Raw genomic sequence first — 20,064 nt, forward strand, 5'->3', positions numbered from 1 at the left:
TTGTGAAGCTGTTACACTATCATCCTGGGACCTAGAGTCATAGGACTGAGTTATTTTCTTCATCTGCCTCTGTCTGGGACCTTGGACTTCCTAGGAAAATGAGCTATCTGAAAATGGAATAGGTAGCTCCTTCAGTGCATTCTTTTGCCCTTGAGATGCTCAGGAAGAGACCAGTTCTACTCATGCAGGGCTGAATGGAGGGGTTTGGCCCCGGGAGGCAGTAGGTAGAGTGGAAAGAACTTTAATATTATACAGACCTAAGTTACCAGCCATTGCCTAGCCTTGCCTCCTGGTCTCCCTCAGTAATGATGGAACTGGTCACCCGTATATCTAAGGACAGTTACAGGCAGTAGGTTAACAGTGAACAGAAGATGTCTGGTCTAGGGGCTGGCACTATGTGTCTTGTTAGAATTATACAGGTTCAATTCTAAGTTACTTTCTTTCTTTGGAGCCTCAGTTTTCCTATCTGTAAAATAAGCAATTTGGACAATATATTCTTTAGTGTCCCCTCCCATTTCTGAAATGATGTGATTCTGGGCAGCCCTCCTATTCATGGCAAGGATGTGTTCATTATAAACACAACAGACACTGAAATTAAAATGGAAATATTTTCTCTATTGTATTATACTGTATTCTGCAAACAGACTTTTGTGAGAGCAAGTTTCAAAGAAAGCTTTAAAAATTACTCAGTGGATGATTGCTTCCCATAAGAACATTCATTCTGTAGAGTCCTGACCCAGTATGTCTTCAGAAGGAAAGTGTATTTCTACATCAGAGAGCCTTACTCTGATGATGCAGTAACACCGACCTTATAGACTCCTGCTGTCATGGAGCATGAGGTCCAACCCAGAGTCCTCCCTGGTCTATAGGGTGATCAGAATACCTTCCTCTTCATCAACAGCAGCTGACCTCTAACTGACCTCTAACTCTTCAGCTATAGAAATGCCATCTTCCTGCTCCCCTGCTTGTGCCTTGTGCCCCACCACCCAGGGCTAGGAAATCAAAGTCCCTGGTTTGCAGTAAAGCCATTTGGTTTGGGAATCAGGAACCCTGGGCCCTCTTGCAGATTTGTTACAATTATGTCATATTGCATAAAGTATTCCATTTTTTTAGACTTTAAAATTCCTACCTGCAAAGTGGTTTTGTTAACTTTTGCTTCCCCAAACCCACCTTTGAATGCTGCAAAAGCAAATGAAGTAAATACATTATAGTGGCTTTAATTGTCCTACAAGAAAGGTTGTACTTTTTTTCATTTTTTAAGTTTGTTCGAATTAGTTATACATGACAGTAGAATGCATTTTGAGACATTATACATAAATGGAGCATAACTTCTCATTTCTCTGGCTCTATATGGTGCAGAGTCCATGTACAAAGTAACGTACTCATACATTTATATAGGGTAATAATGTCTCTCATTCTACCTTCCTTCCCATCCGCACAGCCCCATCCCTCCCCTCACTCCCCTCTGCCCAATCCAAAGTTCCTTCATTCTTCCCTACATATCCCCACACTATGGATCAGCATCCACTTATCAGAGAAAACATTTGGCCTTTGGTTTTTTGGAATTGGCTTGTTTCACTTAGCATGATTTTCTCTAATTCCATCTATTTATCTGCAAGTGCCATAATTTCATTCTTCTTTCAAGCCAAGTAATATTGCATTGTGTATATATGCCACAATTTCTTTATCCATTCATCTGTTGAAGGACATCTAGTTGGTTCCACAATTTAGCTATTGTGAATTGAGCTGCTATAAACATTGACGTGGCTGTGTCACTGTAGTATGCTGATTTTAAGTCCTTTGGGTAAAAACTGAGGAGTAAGATAGCTGGGTCAAATGGTGGTTCCATTCTGAGTTTTCTGAGGAATCTCTATATTGCTTTCCAGACTGGTTACACAAATTTGCAGTCCTAGCAATGAACGAGTGTCTTTTTCCCCACATCCTCACCAACAGTTATTATTACTTGTATTCTTAATAATTGCCATTCTGACTGGAGTGAGATGGAATCTTAGAGCAGTTTTGATTTGCATTTCTCTAGTTGCTAGAGATAATGAACAATTTTTCATATGTTTGTTGGTTGTTGATTTGTTGACTGATTGTCTTTTCCTTTCTTTTTTTTTTTTTTTTTTTTTTTGGTACCGGGGATTGAACTCAGAGGCACTCAACCACTGAACTACATCAACAGTCCTATTTTGTATTTTATTTAGAGACAGGGTTTCACTGAGTTGCTTAGCGCCTTGCTTTTGCTGAGGCTGGTTTTGAACTCTTGATCCTCCTGCCTCAGCCTCCTGAGCCACTGGGATTATAGGCATATACCACCACACCCAGCAATCGATTGTATTACTTCTTCTGTGAGATGTCTGTTCAGTTCCTTAGCCCATTTATTGATTGGGTATGTTGAACTTTTTTGAACAGAGTTGCTACTTTATGTAATTTTATTATTATTGTTATTATCATTTTTTTGAGGCACTGAGATTGAATGTACGGTTCTCTACCACTGAGCTAGAGCCCCAGAATTTTTTATTTTGAGATAGGATCTCTCTGAGCTGCCCTAGCTTGCCTCAAATTTGATCCTCCTGCCTTAGTCTCCTGCATCACTGGGATTATGGGCATTTACCATGTGCCCAACTATTATGAATATTTCTAAAAATAGAACGTAATCAGTACAACCAATATCTGTGTACCTGTCACTCAGGTTCTACAACTATCAACATTTTGCCCTATTAGTTTTATCTATCCCTGTCTTGCTTAGGGATGGGGAAAGGAGTAATTTAAAGTGCAATCCAGACATGTCTCCCCTAGTACCTTTTCTGCATCTAAAATTTTTTTCTTATGTGATCACATAAGAAAATGTAATTTTACACTTAATAAAATTAATAGCAATATCATTTAATTACCAATCTGTATTCAAATGTCCCAGTTGTCCAAAATATTTTTATAGCAGCTTTGTTCAAATCTGTATCCAGTCAAGTTCTATTCATAGTATTTGGTTGTTTTTGTTTAATTCTCTTTGAAACTAGAAAAGTTTTCTTTTTCATTGTTGTTCCATTGGCTTGTTGTAAAGATTTCCTAAAGAATAATGCACAGTTTGGATAGTCTGATTGCTTCTTCTTAGTGTCACTTAACTTGTTCTGATCCTCCATATTTTCTTTGAATCTCAAATTAGATCCAGAGGCATGATTATATTCAGAGTCAAATTTTTTTGTGGCAAGAATTCTTCTTTTTAATAATTTTTATTCACTTTATTTTACTTTTTGCAGTGCTGGGGATCAAACCTAGTGCCTCACACATAGCTAGGCAAATATTCTACCACTGAGACTCATCCCAGCACTCATGCACATTTTTGATCCCTTGAAAGAAGAAAATATTCCAAATTGCTAAACCTTGGTTTTCCAGACTGCCAATGGCCCACTCCAATGAAGTCAGAAACTTCCTTACTCCAGTCAAGGAGGTGGCATTCGGTTTTCTTTTAAATTGTGGTAAAAGAGATATATATCTCACTCACACACACACACACACACAAATGATTATTTGAATGTACAGTTAAGCAGCATTAAATACATTTATGTCACTGTTGAGTTCACTAGTCTAATTTTCAAAACAACCTTGGATCATGACCTAGGGTCACAGTTTCACAAATGATAGCCACCTCACCCCTACTCATTTTGTCAGAGCAGCTCTTTATTCAAAGATGCTGTCTGTGGGCTTCATTCATGTTTGTCCATTTTCCTCTCTTTGGTGATGAGGAGACACATGAAATCAGTCAGACTGTTGTAGGGATGCAGAACAGGAGTGAGGAGTTCCAGCAGGAAGCAGCTCAGGGTACGTGAACATGTTGTGAAACTTGAAGATGAATGAGAGAATCCTCTACCTAGAGCAGTACTGGCATAGGAGTGTGCTGGGCCCATAACCCAGGTGGTTGTCTCAGATCCATCCCCTGCCAATCCACTCCTGCCTTTGAACAATGGACTCCAAGACACCGATAGAATCTGCTTAGTGGCCCTTTTGACTCATCCATATTCTAAGGAAGACATAAAGTAAGGTATCAGCACTGATACTCAATGAGTTTAGTGGGGTTTCCTGGGGTAGGAAAAGTAGGGGATTAATTTTTGCCCCAGACTGAGGAGTTTTTCACACATCCTCCTGCAATGGGGAGTGGAAAGCACTTTGGCAAGGACTCTGGTTAAGTGGTACCCTGTGCTTCCTATCATGTCCCAGTAGGAGGCGCAGAGTGACTAGTTGTGTCATTTTGGTGGTAGGTTCATCAGTGAGGTCTTGTGGTGACAGCCTGATTCCCTTTTTGTCAAATTGCCCATCAACACCTAGCTCAGTGATTTCACCATTTGATGACCACTACCTGAACCAGTTATTTTATTAAATTAAAGATTATGATATTTTTGGTTTTATCTGTTTTTTCCCTCTATCAATTGATTATAATTCTTTTATACAAAAGAATGTTGTCTCATTTGTTAAAGCTGTTTGGTTATCCTGAAATATAGTTCATACTAGAAAGTAAGGCCAAATGCTGAACTCTGTTCCTTTAACTATATGAATTTTCAAAGGAATTAGTTGGTATCCTGGCATTTTCCAGTAGTGCTTAATGTTTTTTTCCCTTTCCTCCTTTCTTACCCTCTTTCCTTCTTCTCCCTCCTCTCTCTCTCTCTCTCTCTCTCTCTCTCTCTCTCTCTCTCTGTATTTTGTCATAACTATTAACAAAACAACCTATTTTAATCAATTATAATTACTTTTCTTATTGATGTTCGAATGATCCTGTCTTAATCCACTGGAAGCCCCTTCTAGCTGGTGCCCTCTGTTTTTGACCCAGTTCCATTAGGCAGGATCTTGTAGGCATATTCTGTACTTTCCCAGCCTAAGCCCTGGATTAGAAATGGCTACATTTCTCTGAGGGGCTCTAGTTCATTTTATTGGGGATTGGTATTTAGGGACCATAATCTGGGATCTGGGGTCCTCATGGCTTCTGGGAAGCCATTACTTTTTGGCCTTTTAAGTGTGCAGAGCTAGGAAATATGTAAATTTAAAAATAGGGGTGGGGATATAGAGAGCTTAAGGCCATGGGTTCAGCTCCCAGCACTGCAAAAAATAATTAAGTCAAATAAAATAAAAATAGGCTGGGAGGAGGAAGGAATGGGAAGTTACTGTTAAACACATAGAGAGTTTCATTTTGGGAGGATAAAAAAGTTCTGGAGGTGGATGGTGGAGATGGCTGCACACAGTGTGAATGTGCTTAATGCCACTTAACTCTCATTTAAACATGGTTAAAATGGTAAATTTCATGTTATATATATTTCACTTCAACAGAAAAACAAAATAATAGCAAAGAAAGGATGAAAATATGAAAACTTTACAGTGGTATTTTAAGTTAATTTTAATATTATACAGACTGTTGAATTCCTGAATTTTATAGTTGTAAACCTATTTTATTGAATTTTGGTCAAAATTGCTTATAATAATAATTGTGTAATGCTAATCATATCTAGTTCTAACTTCTTTCTCTAAGACTGCTCCATTTTGGCCCATGGGCTTCTATAATTTATATTCTGAGTCTTTCCACTGTCTTCTTTTTTGATACAGACTTTGCTACCAGGACTTCCAGGTCCTTCTGGGGAGGTGGTTAAATCCACAACAGGTGTGACCTCCTCATCTACTTCTGGAAGTGGTGACAAGGTCTATGCTTACCAAATGGTCCGAACAGATTCCCGGGAACAGAAACTTGATGCCTTTCTGCAGCCCATGAGCAAGGCCCTGTCCAGTCAGCCCCAGGCCACTATCCCAGGGGATAGGACAGATGGTTCTAGTGGTGAGGCCAGGCAGCAAGATGAGGAGATGATTGAACTTCCATCTCCTGCTGAGGTGGCTGCCAAAAATCAGAGCTTGGAGGAGGATGCAACAAAGGAGGCTTCGGAAACAGCAGAGAAGAGAGCACCCAGTCCCAGCCCAAGCAACCCCAGGTATGGCTTTTTGAGGAAAGTGAAGCTTACCTGTTTGTTCTGTAATAAAACTACCTTCTAAGTTTGGATTTTCACGAACCACTTGCATTTTTCTTTTGCCTGACTTGTCCTCTCCCTCCACTGTGGCAGTGCTGTGACTATGTCCACTGTCTGTCTTTGACCATGTGTTCTCTGAGGTACGTTAAACATCTATGGTTTCCAAGTATTAGTTAAAAACACATCAGAAAAAAAGCAGGTGTATCCTTTGTTTTTAGTAAAGCATTATGATAAAGCTTCAACACCAGAGGTTGCTAAAGACAGAAGCCTAAAATAGCTCTTCTATCCTACAAAGCTGCTATCACTCTGTTTAGAAGAAGCCCACTTTCTGAATCCAGTTCACAAAACTCCTGAAGTATATGAGTGAGTGGTAAAAGAGAGCTAGGAAAAAGGGACAGGAATGATACTAGAATAATACTAGATTCATTTTGTTTGAGCATTTCCTGTGTACACTATACATATTCTCTAAAAACTGTACCTCACTGAAATCTGTGAAGTGGGTATTCCTTTTTTTTTTTTTTTATTGTCAATGAACCTTTGTTTTATTTACTTATATTCAGTGCTGAGAATTGAACCCAGTGCCTCACACATGCTGAGCAAGTGCTCTACCACTGAGCCACAACCCCAGCCCCAGTATTATTTATTTAATATGTATACATGCTGAACCTGGAGCTCAGATAAAGTCATTTGCCCCATACTGCACATTTACGTGGTGGCTGACTACCAAAAGCCATAGCACTAAATGTCCACTTCAACTTGGACAAATTACTTAACTCCAGTTTACTTATTTCTGAGACATCCTATCATGACAGTTTCTAAGGATTTTTTTCTAGACAATATTGAAAGATGCTGGTATGTATCAAACATTTATTGTGTGTTAGATATTTTGTATACATTGTCTCATTTAATGCTCTAAACCCTACAAAGGAAGTATTGCATTTTATTTTGGAGGAACTAAGTAATATTTACCACAGAACAGTTAAAGCAAAAGTCATTGCATCACTTCTCTGCCAAAAACCTCTCAGTGGTTTCCCATTGCATTGGGCTAAAACCTAAATCCCTGCCTGCCTTCCCTTTAAACCTCCACTTTCCCTCTTCCTCATGCTGCTTTAGCCACATGGCTCATGTGGTTAATCTGAATTGACTGAGCTTCTTACCCTCTGGTTGCACTTGCTGTTCCCTTAACCTAGAAGGCACTGACTTCTTGCCACTCAGGTCTCATGTCAAGTGTCCCCTCTTGCCAGAGGCCTTCTTTGTTCATTTAGACTAAAGCTTCCTTTCCTCTCACCTTCCCATCATTTTAGTATGTTTCCTTGTTTTATTTTCTTCCTAGCATTTATTGCTACTAAAAACAATCTTTTTATTTTTTCTATTGTCTTTTGACTCTCCCACTGGAAAGTAAGCACCAGGAGGGCAGGTACTGTGTCTGCTATGTTTGTTGCTGTTTGTAATTAGTGTATAACAGTGTCAGATAGATGGATGGGTATATGGAGGAATGAATGAATCAGGCTTGACAAGATCAGTTCACTTGCTCAGAACCCTATGGCTTTATGGGCCAAGCTAGATTCCAAATCCTGGTTACATAGCCTGCTGCTAGGATCTAAGGATTGTCAGATAAGGAGTGCACTAGAGAGTAGACATCTTGGAAAGGCCTACCACCAGTAGGGATCTCTCTGCAGCTGTGTAGAAGCTGCTCTCTTTTCCAAAATGCAACATGAAAAACTTGGCTAAGTCCAAAAATTAAAAGGAAAAGCAATGACCTGTTTCCTTTTTTCATTGCAGAAAAAGACATCGGGAAGACTCCGATGTGGAAATGATAGAAAGTGATTCCCGGAAGGAAATGACCGCAGCCTGTATGCCCCGGAGAAGGATCATTAACCTCACTAGTGTTTTGAGTCTGCAGGAAGAAATTAATGAGCGGGGACATGAGAGTACGTAAGTGCTGAAATCTGCCTGCTAACATTAATAGGTTTGAGAAATGCAGAAAGCATATATGGTGTCAGGGTACCCACTGCATGTACTGGGCAAACCTCTCTTCCCTCCCTTAAAGACACTTTTCAGAAGAAGAGAAGGGGGGAAATAGTTGGTTTGTTTTAATTAGAATTAATCGGTTATCTCATTAAACCATAGGAGTCAGAGTAGAGCAGTCATTTCAGCAATTTCTAGTTTGTTTTTGTTACTGTTTTTAGTTAAAAGCAGTTTGACAGTCAGCAAAATTCTTATCCTGTAGCCTGAATGGGATATGCTGTTGCTGAAAGTTCACAGGCTTTGGAGGTTCCTGGCACAACCACTTCTACCATGTGACCTCATACTTGGGACTTGATCTTTCTATGCCTCGGTTTTTCCTCATCTATAAAGTGAGATTAATTTTACCCTGTAAGATCATTGTGCTGATTAGAGATTAAATATAAATAAAATACTTATTATAGTATAAGGAGTCAGTAGGTATTTTTATAACTTGAAGAGAAAGTAATAAACTATTATCATCTTCCTCAGAAATAGCTTTTGAGAATACCAAAGTATAGAACTCCATCTTGGTCCCTATTACTTCAAAACTAACTTAATGGTTATAGGAATTAAAAGTGGGGGCTGATCCAGGGATTGGAGTGAGTAACAGCAAACTGGCCTTCACATCATCCTGACCCCACCATCTGAGACAAGAACACCCCAAGTATAGGCTTTATTGAGCAGTGTTCCAGGTGGCAACTGTGCACTTGCATCTGCATAAAATTTAACCATGACCTTTTCATTTTTCATCTACTATATATCTTGATTTAAATAAATTTCAACACTATTTTTCAATGTATTTTAAAATATGAACATCTGGATTAATTTTTAAAAGGAATGAATAGCTAAGGAGCAAGTTGGTACTTTCCCACTAATCCTTAACCTTTTGAAACAGTTGCTGTGACTCAGCTGCCTCTTAAGGTTTTCCTAGGCTTAGTCACCACTTAGCTGATCTAATTTAGGAAGGCCTCAAGTTGCCTTTCCCTGTTCATTCTCTTTTCTTAGCACTCTGGACCTTTGTTTATGTGTAGGAAGAGATACATAGAGTGTCTCTACACTTGGGCAGGGTAAAAACTTCCTATGACTGACTTTTTGCCATTTGTATGGAAACGATTGCCATTTGGATTCTAATTGTTATTTCCATCAAGATTTGCTCCAGTTGCTCTTTCCCCTGTTATTAGCTTTCAAGCTGGGAGCTCTTAAAACAGTTTTTAGTAACGTAATGCGACTTGTTACTTGATTTATTTAGCAGTCCTCTTCACAACAGTCTTAGTTGACAGAGTCTCTCAGACTTGGAATTTACTGAGTTTGTCTCCCTCATGCAAAGACTATTAAAGATCATTTCAATAAATGTTTTAATAGTGTCAGACTGCTTCAGTGCAATATAATACCACCCTATCTCAAGCATGGTCAGGTTTGGAGTCTTGCTGAAGCCAAGATGATAAATCTACATGGTGTAAAATTATATACACACATTATCTCATTTAATTCTCAAATACTTTTATGAGGGAGGCAGAGCAGGTGTTGTCATTTCCTGTTTTTTGGCAGCAGGTACCGGGGATTGAACTCATGGGCACTCTACCACTGAGCTGCATCCCCAGCCCTATTTTTGTATTTTATTTAGAGACAGAGTCTCACTGAGTTGCTTAGTGCCTTGCTTTTGCTGAGGCTGGTTTTGAACTCACCATCCTCCTGTCTTAGCTTCCTGAGCCACTGGGATCACAGGTGTGCACCACCACACTCGGCTCCTGTTTTAATGACAGAGAAATAGAAGAGGAAGAGGATAAACTAGTTGGAACAGCCCAATGATCCAAAACTGTCTGAGAGTCAGGTGTGACAGTGTATGCCTATAATCCCAGCTACTTGGGGGCTGAGGCAGGAGGATTGCTTGAGTCTAGGAGTTCTAGGCCATCCAGGGCACCACTGTGGGCACCTGTCTTGAGGGGAAAAAAGGCCCAGGTACTTACCTTGTAGATGGTGGGTTGTTGCTTGTCTTGGCAGTTACCCAGGAAGTCTCACCCAGTATTTAATTGCAAAACCAGGTTATTGGCTTGTACAGGACAAGCACACCCTGTGATTCTGACACCATAGGGCAAGGCCAGTATTTTTAGACATGGGAGGTCTGTAGCATGTAGGGTCTCACAGCAGGAGTAGCTGTAATATGGGAAGTGGGGTGAGCAAAGCTAGAACTCTTATGAAGCGCCTGCCAGCTACACCTTTCATTGGCCAGGCAGAAATTCACTCAGCTATTAGGGCTTTGTTGTGCTGCTCTGTAAAATGTGCCACTATGACAGGCCTTACTGGGCTGTTGTGAATACCTGAGATACTGTGTGCATGCTTTGGAAGCTCCAAGGCACTGTTCCAGGCATCTCATTTATACCTACGGGGGAAAACTGGCTGTCTTTGAGTGGAATGCTGCACCAGGATTTCTCTGAGGGTCACTGACCTTATGATCCTGTTTGAAGAGATAAGAGCTGCTTTTCTCAAGACAGCCTTCTGAACTCCAGTTGGCTGTTTCATCATTCATGTTGCCCGTCATAGTGCCTGGCATGTAGACTCAGGAGATACTTGCTATAGGAGAGGTCAAGTGGTTGAGAGGAACAGCTGGGAGGTGAAGACCTAGGATCTGCTCTAGAGAGGTATCCAAGTTGAACACTCAGACAAGTTTCTTAAGCCTGGTGGGTTTACCCATCCGTGGTGAGCACATGTTCAGTTAACAAATGAGGTTAATTTTGGAAGGCCCAGTATCCAGTCAGGTGTTCCATGACATTAGGGATTAGTAATGATTGGATTTATTGCTAGTCCCATAATTTTGATCTAATTAAATGGGGATTATGAATGTCATAGCTGTTTGGTTTTGGTTTGGGGTTTTGTTTTGTTTTGTTTTTGCCCCAAGACAACCACGATTTTATTTTCTTGGTCCTTGTGAATAGACTCAGGTCTAAATATATATACTCTTAACATGGTTTGTCACAGTTGACAGTTTCTTTTGGTATATGAAATCAGTCCAGCAAGCATTTGTCGTGTATCTTCTCTATAAAATTCTTTGTGCCAAGCTCAGAGGTAGAGGATGAGATGAATAGGTCATGAACACTGCCTTCTAGAATACCATGGTATTGTGTGGCGATTGTGTAGTAAATAATTGGCTACCATTGCTATAGAATGAAAGAAATTCTGTGGTAGAGAGAAGGGCAGTTCAGCAGGAATTCACAGTCAGAGCTCCCCAGAGGGCTGGGTAGGCCAGTTGATCATCTCAGGCAATAGCAGAGGTCCTGGCACACAGGGCTCTAGAAGGCAGCAGCAGGGCACTAGCCTTCACCTGCAGATGGACATCAGAAACTAAAGAACTGGTTCCTTTCTTCTGGTGCTTGCTCCTGGGCCCTTCCTTAGGCTTGGTTTTACTTGCTGGCCTCAGTTGTGAATCAGATGTGCATGCAGTTTGGCTTTAAAGCCCAGAAAGGTTTTGTCCCATGTTGCTCTTTGCAAAATAGCGGGAAAATAACACTGGTGGACTTCTAGGGTTGTGGGGAGTTTAGAGTAGGAATGACCTAGAGATGCTGTGACAAGCTGTGAAGAGGCCCAGGGAAGCAGAGCCCTGTGCATGGTGAACACATGCTGCCCTTCCCTGCCCTGCTGGTGGGGCTGTGTGTCAGCAGCTATGGGTGCAGCAGAGCGGGCCATGAATATTCTGCACAGAAAAATCTCTGACCCATTTTTAGTAGATTACGCTGCTTTCTCTTTCCTCCAGTGCCTCATTATTCAAGATTATTTAATGTTCTCCAGCTTTTAAAATAATCATTCTCCGCCCACGCAGAACATCCTGTAGAGACATTGAATTTTCAGTGGGAACAGAGGGAAACACTTATTCTAAAAATGAATAAGTCTGTTTTTATGGGGGTGGAGGGGTCATCACAGAACTTATATAACACTATGAAAATTTTCTTGTGATGGCCAAGCTTAAAGAAAAAATATAGTAAAAATACAACATATAGGCCTGTTGCTGAGCCTAGATCTTTGCCCTGTTTTCTCCCTTCTTCCTTTTTGGTGGAGATTGATGTCTTTCATTAAAAATAATAACTCGTGGACTGGGAAGATTGGCACACACCTATAATCTCAACTATTTGGGAGACTAAGGCAGGAGAATTTAAAGTTTGAGGCCAGCCTGGGCAACTTAGTAAGAGCTTGACTCAAAATTATAAAGGCCTTAGAGGTGTATCTCAGTGGTGGAATGCTTGCCCAGCATGCACTAGGCCCTGTGCTCTATCTCAGCACTGCCAAGATAATAATAATACACGCACACACGCACACACGCACGCACACTAGCATATCCAAAATCATATTACAAAATAATGTAGCATCTACAGAGAAACAAATACCCTTAGAAATAACTGTTGTCCCAAATTGTGCAATTATTTCCTTTAATTTTATTATATTTTTACCACCTATGTTTGTATTCCTTAAAAAACTATTCAGTTTTCCAAGCTTTATGTGAACATACACATGCATATTATGTTCCTAAAATTCATCCATTTGTTACATACAGCTCTGGTTTACTTTTTCTGTATAATGGATTCTACCTCATGAATATGCATTCATTCGTTCTGTGGAAGGACATTTGAAAGATTCGTATGGCTTCAGTCCCTGGCTGCTCAAATCTTACCCAGCTTCCCCCCCATGAGTTGATCAGTGGCTTGGTACACTGATTGGGAAGCTCTGCTCTAAGGTGTTTACTTATAAGAGTTTCTGCTGGGTCATAAAATGACAAACTATTTTCTAATTTTCCTTTATACTCCCATCAACAATGTACAGAAGTGTATTTGTACCCAAGGAGTATTCTCTCCAATATTTGATACTGTCAGACTTTTTACCAGTTTGGTAATCATGAAACAGTAATCTGATGATGGTTTTTGTTTGCATTTCATTGGTGACTAGTAAAGCTCAGTTAAATGTATTTCCTCTAATGCTAAGTGCCTCTCCAAGTTTTATGCCCATTTTTCTGTTGGGTTTTTTTTTATCTTTTCTGATTTTAGTAGCTCTTTATATATATATTCTAGATAGTAATCAGTTATGTGAAAATACCTTCAGTTTAGGGCTTATCCAGGAACTTCTTTTTATGAACACTAGTTTCATCTCAATTTTGTGTGTACTGCAGTGGTTTCCTATTAGAATTCCCATTTCAAACCATTCTTAGACTTTTGTCCTCCTTTCTCACTCTAAAAGTTTGTGATTCCTGAGGTTCATCTAGAATCTTTGTATAAAATTGACTTCAGAGCTCTCATTCTTTCTCTGGGTTCCTGCTTTGTCTTTGATTAAACCTTGAGTATTCCTTAATCTTTTAGCAATTCCTCATTACATTTAAAAAATATTTTTATTAGTTGTTGATAGATCTTTATTTATTCATATGCAGTGCTGAGAATCAAATCCAGTGCCTCACACATGGTAGGCAAGCACTCTACCACTGAGCCACAACACCAGCTCCCTCACTGCATTTTAAAAGATGAGTCTATAAATTCCTCATGTGTGTGTGTTTTCAGCAGGAGGTTCAGTCATGGCATGTTTATCTGTTTGGTGTGTTTAGTGCTGGTTCTTGGTACCTTGGAGTATGAAAAAGTGTTGGTAGGATTTCATTACTTACCTGTTTTACATTTCTCTTTTTTGTTTTCCAGCTCTCCGAGAGATGCTACATAACCACTCTTTTGTGGGCTGCGTAAACCCTCAGTGGGCCCTGGCACAGCATCAGACCAAGTTATACCTCCTCAATACCACCAAACTTAGGTAAGTTAATGAGCATATATAAAAAGTAGAGCCACTTGGGTGGGGTTGTGGCTCAGTGGCAGAGTACATGCCTCGCACATGTGAGGCCCTGGGTTCAATCCTTAGCATCACATAAAAATATATAAAGATATTGTGTCCATGTATAACTAAAAACATATTTAAAAAATTAAAAAGTAGAGCCACTAGATGAATGGTCCAGGGTGTAAAGCTGGAGAGGGCTGTTTGAGGTAGTTGGAAAGGTTTGGGAATCGGCAATTATGATTCCAAATCCATGTTTAACCATTTCCCATTCTGTGAGCCAGTTACTTTCCTAAACTATGTCTCATCTGTAAATTAGGATATTACTATTTAACTTGAAGGATTTTTTGTGAGGAAAATAACCCGGGAAGCCTAGTCCTCACAATGGGCTTAGTGCTCACTGTTGAACTGAGTTAGTTCAGTGTTGTTGGCTGTGAACCAGATATTGAGGAATTGGTGCTAGTAGAGAATTCTGGTATTACTGTGTGCAACAGGGTACTGTGGGGGAGGCAAGAAGATCTTCTGCCATCTGGCTTTGGGGATGTACCAAAGGCATACTGTAACCGCCAAAAAAGCCAGGGGGTATTGATCAGCACAGGAAGATGGACCTCAACAGGGCCATTTGCCTAGCAGCATTTCTATTGATGGTTTCCTGGGACTTTGGTCAATGAGCTGTTGTCTAGAACCATTGCTAAATATGTTCTCAAATAGGTAATAGACATGGGATGCTGCTGCTACCTTACATATATTAAACACCATTCACTAACTATGGAACTACCCCTTTCCAAAACCTGCTGTGTGGCTTCAAGTGGTTCTCAGCCATGTTGAGTGCAACAGCCAGTATACATTGCTTAGAGTTGGCACATGACATAAAATCTTGTTTCCATCTTTTACTGAGTAACTGCCCCAGTCCAGAAATATACCATTGCCTCCATAGCTCAGATATTTAGAACTCCTTCCTAGGCTTGGAAACCTTTTTGGTGCAGCTCTTTTCCAGTTCCATTGACTTCTTTGAGAATCCTTGGGTTTGTATAGTGAGCTGCCATTTACTAATTTGTTGGTAATTCTACTTTGCTTGCTCTTTCCTTTGTGGCATATCTAAGTACATAACTTTCAAGGCTTCAAATCACACTTGCATTCAGGTTCTTTCAAGTCACAGATAGAAATCCAGGCCAGTTCCAGAATTGCAGCTACAGTTTGAGCATCCCTAATCCGAAAGCCAAAATTCTCCAAAGTCTGACACTTTTTGAGTGCCAGCATAATATTACAAGTGGAAAATTCTGCACTGTGAAACTTTGTTTCATGCACAAAATTCTTAAAAATATTGTATAAGATTACTTTCAGGATATATGTATAAGGTGTAAAACATAAATGGATTTTGTGTTTAGACATATCTCATTATGTATACGCAAACATTCCAAAATTTGGAAAAAGTTCAGAATACTTCTGGTCCTAAACATTTTGGATAAGGGATACCAACTTGTATTACTAAATGTGAATGGCTTCCAGTAAGAAGATAAAAGTCACAAGGAGAGAACTGGGTTCAGTCTAATATCTAGATTCACCTCCTTCCTTTGTCACTTTATTAAGTGACATGGGACACATTAGTTACTCACTTGATGCCTCAGTTTCCCCACTATAATGCAGGTATAGAGGATTCTTTGTCTGCTTTGACTGATAATGAAGTCTTTCAGCAAGATCTCCAAGGTTCAGTTGTTTTAAGAATTGTAAAGGGCAGATCTGTAGTAACCAAAACAGCATGATATTGGCATCAAAATAGACATGAAGACCAATGGAGTAGAATAGAAGAGAGAGACAAACCTATAGAGATGCAGGTATCTGATTCTTGACAAAGGTGCCAAAAGCATATGCTGGAGAAAAGAGCCTTTTTTTTTTTTTAATATTTTAATTTTTTTAAATTTTTTAAACCAGCACTGCAAAGCATTTTGGGCATTTTGGGCAAAATTCTACAAGAAGAGGAATGGAAAAATAGTGCCCAAAACCAACAGCGGGAGGTATCTCAGTAAAGGGGGAGGAAAACAACCAAAAAGTAAAAACTAGCCAAACTAAAATAAATAAATAAATAAACATGACTGGAAGTACAAATCATATTTCAATTGTAACCTTAAATGTTAATGGACTAAACTCACCAATCAAGAGACACAGGCTGGTAACCTGGATCAAAAAAACAAATCCAACAATATGCTGCCTTCAGGAGACTCATATGATAGGAAAAGACATACACAGGCTGAAGGTGAAAGGTTGGGAAAAATCATACCACTCACATGGCCCTCGGAAGCAAGCAGGAGTGGCCATACTCATATCGAATAAAATCAACTTCAAACCTAAGTTAATCAAAAGGGATAAAGAAGGACACTATATCCTGTTAAAAGGAACCATCCACCAACAAGCCATAACAATTATCAATTTATATGCACCAAATAATGGTGCAGCAACGTTCATAAAACAAACTCTCCTCAAGTTCAAGAGTCAAATTGACCACAACACAATAATTATGGGTGACTTCAACACACCGCTCTCGCCATTAGACAGATCCTCCAGACAAAAGCTGAATAAAGAAACTATAGAACTCAATGACACAATCAATAACCTAGAGTTAACCGACATATATAGAATATATCAACCATCATCAAGTGGATACACGTTCTTCTCAGCAGCACATGGATCTTACTCAAAGATAGATCATATATTATGCCATAGGGCAACTCTTAGTAAATATAAAGGAGTGGAGATAATACCATGCACCATATCTGATCATAATGGAATGAAACTGGAAATCAATGAAAAAAGAAGGAAGGAAAAATCCTGCATCACATGGAAAATAAACAATATGTTACTGAATGATCAATGGGTTACAGAAGACATAAAGGAGGAAATCAAAAAAATCTTAGAGATAAACGACAATTCAGACACAACATACCGGAATCTATGGGACACAATGAAAGCAGTTTTAAGAGGGAAATTCATTTCCTGGAGTTCATTCCTCTCCTCAAAAAAAGAAAAAACCAACAAATAAATGAACTCACACTACATCTCAAAACCCTAGAAAAGGAAGAGCAAAACAACAGCAAATATAGCAGAAGACAAGAAATAATTAAAATCAGAGCGGAAATCAACGAAATTGAAACAAAAAAAACCATTGAAAAAATTGATAAAACTAAAAGTTGGTTCTTTGAAAAAATAAATAAGATCAACAGACCCTTAGCCATGCTAACGAAGAGAAGAAGAGAGAAAACTCAAATCACTAACATACGGGATGAAAAAGGCAATATCACAATGGACACTACAGAAATACAGAAGATAATTAGAAAGTATTTTGAAACCCTATATTCTAATAAAATAGAAGACAGTGAAGACATCGATAAATTTCTTAAGTCATATGAGCTGCCCAGATTGAGTCAGGAAGACACACACAATTTAAACAGACCAATAACAAAGGAAGAAATAGAAGAAGCCATCAAAAGACTACCAACCAAGAAAAGCCCTGGACCAGATGGGTATACAGCGGAGTTTTACAAAACCTTCAAAGAAGAATTAATACCAATACTTTTCAAGCTATTTCAAGAAATAGAAAAAGAAGGAGCTCTTCCAAATTCGTTCTATGAGGCCAACATCACCCTGATCCCGAAACCAGACAAAGACACTTCAAAGAAAGAAAACTACAGACCAATATCTCTAATGAACATAGATGCAAAAATTCTCAATAAAATCCTGGTGAATCGAATACAAAAGCATATCAAAAAAATTGTGCACCATGATCAAGTAGGATTCATCCCTGGGATGCAAGGTTGGTTCAATATACAGAAATCAATAAATATTATTCACCACATCAATAGACTTAAAGATAAGAACCATATGATCGTCTCGATAGATGCAGAAAAAGCATTCGACAAAGTACAGCATCCTTTTATGTTCAAAACACTAGAAAAACTGGGGATAGCAGGAACTTACCTCAACATTGTAAAAGCTATATATGCTAAGCCTCAGGCTAGCATCATTCTAAATGGAGAAAAACTGAAGGCATTCCCGCTAAAACCTGGAACAAGACAGGGATGCCCTCTCTCACCACTTCTATTTAATTTAGTCCTTGAAATACTAGCCAGAGCAATTAGACAGACAAAAGAAATTAAAGGCATAAAAATAGGAAAAGAAGAACTTAAAATATCACTATTTGCAGGTGACATGATTCTATACCTAGCAGACCCAAAAGGGTCTACAAAGAAACTACTAGAACTAATAAATGAATTCAGCAAAGTGGCAGGATATAAAATCAACACGCATAAATCAAAGGCATTCCTGTATATCAGCAACAAAACTTCTGAAATGGAAATGAGGAAAACCACCCCATTCACAATATCCTCAAAAAAAAAAAAAAATACTTGGGAATCAACCTAACAAAAGAGGTGAAAGATTTATACAATGAAAACTACAGAACCCTAAAGAGAGAGATAGAAGAAGATCTTAGAAGATGGAAAAATGTACCCTGTTCATGGATAGGCAGAACCAACATCATCAAAATGGCGATATTACCCAATGTTCTCTACAGGTTCAACGCAATGCCAATCAAAATCCCAACGGCATTTCTGGTAGAAATAGATAAAGCTATCATGAAATTCATATGGAAAAACAAAAGACCCAGAATAGCAAAAGCAATTCTAAGCAGGAAGTGTGAATCGGGAGGTATAGCGATACCAGATTTCAAACTGTACTACAGAGCAATAGTAACAAAAACAGCATGGTACTGGTACCAAAACAGGCAGGTGGACCAATGGTACAGAATAGAGGACACAGAGACCAATCCACAAAATTACAACTTTCTTATATTTGATAAAGGCGCTAAAAGCATGCAATGGAGAAAGGATAGCATCTTCAACAAATGGTGCTGGGAAAACTGGAAATCCATATGCAACAAAATGAAGCGGAACCCCTTTCTCTCGCCATGCACAAAAGTTAATTCAAAATGGATCAAGGAGCTAGATATCAAATCAGAGACTCTGCACCTGATAGAAGAAAAAGTTGGCTCCGATCTACACATTGTGGGGTCGGGCTCCAAATTCCTTAATAGGACGTCCATAGCCCAAGAGTTAAATACAAGAATAAACAAATGGGACTTACTTAAACTAAAAAGTTTTTTCTCAGCAAGAGAAACAGTAAGAGAGGTAAATAGGGAACCTACATCCTGGGAACAAATTTTTACTCCTCACACTTCAGATAGAGCCCTAATATCCAGAATATACAAAGAACTCAAAAAATTAAACAATAAGATAACAAACAACCCTATCAACAAATGGGCCAAGGACCTGAACAAACACTTCTCAGAGGAGGACATACAATCAATCAACAAGTACATGAAAAAATGCTCACCATCTCTAGCAGTCAGAGAAATGCAAATCAAAACCACCCTAAGATACCATCTCACTCCAGTAAGATTGGCAGCCATTATGAAGTCAAGCAACAATAAGTGCTGGCGAGGATGTGGGGAAAAGGGTACACTTGTACATTGCTGGTGGAACTGCAAATTGGTGCTGCCAATATGGAAAGCAGTATGGAGATTCCTAGGAAAGCTGGGAATGGAACCACCATTTGACCCAGCTATCGCCCTTCTTGGTCTATTCCCTGAGGACCTTAAAAGAGCATACTATAGGGATACTGCCACATCAATGATCATAGCAGCACAATTCACAATAGCTAGACTTTGGAATCAACCTAGATGCCCTTCAATAGATGAATGGATTAAAAAACTGTGGCATCTATACACAATGGAGTTACGCAGCACTAAAAAATGACAAAATCATGGATTTTGCAGGGAAATGGATGGCATTAGAGCAGATTATGCTAAGTGAAGCTAGCTAATCCTTAAAAAACAAATGCCAAATGTCTTCTTTGATATAAAGAGAGCAACTAAGATCAGAACAGGGAAGAAGAACATGAGGAAAAGATTAACATTAAACAGAGACGAGTGGGGGGAGAGAAAGGGAGAGAGAAGGGAAACTATGGAAATGGAAGGAGACCCTCATTGTTACACAAAATTGCATATAAGAGTTTGTGAGGGGAAAGGGGGAAAAAAAAACAAGGGAGAGAATTAAACAACAGCAGATGGGGTAGAGAGGGAAGATGAGAGGGAAGGGGAGGGGGGATAGTAGGGGATAGGAAAGGTAGCAGAATACAACAGTCATTAATATGGTATTATGTAAAAATGTGGATGAGTAACCGATGTGATTGTGCAACTTGTATTTGA

The 20,064-nt window shown here is 39.2% G+C and overlaps 1 protein-coding gene across 1 annotated transcript in view; it reads left to right on the forward strand.

Moving 5' to 3' along the window:
* The window catches only part of Mlh1 (mutL homolog 1), a 48,751-nt gene that overhangs the window by 21,415 nt on the left and 7,272 nt on the right, over positions 1–20,064 (forward strand). The window contains exons 12-14 of the mRNA XM_046436752.1: positions 5,593–5,969; positions 7,788–7,936; positions 13,679–13,787. Coding sequence (XP_046292708.1) covers positions 5,593–5,969; positions 7,788–7,936; positions 13,679–13,787 — 635 coding nt within the window. The remainder of the gene's footprint in view (positions 1–5,592; positions 5,970–7,787; positions 7,937–13,678; positions 13,788–20,064) is intronic.

Source organism: Marmota monax, unplaced genomic scaffold, assembly GCF_021218885.2.
Source record: "Marmota monax isolate L192 unplaced genomic scaffold, Marmota_monax_Labrador192_F-V1.1 WCK01_AAM20220418_F8-fsc00021, whole genome shotgun sequence".
NCBI classification, from domain to species: domain Eukaryota; kingdom Metazoa; phylum Chordata; class Mammalia; order Rodentia; family Sciuridae; genus Marmota; species Marmota monax.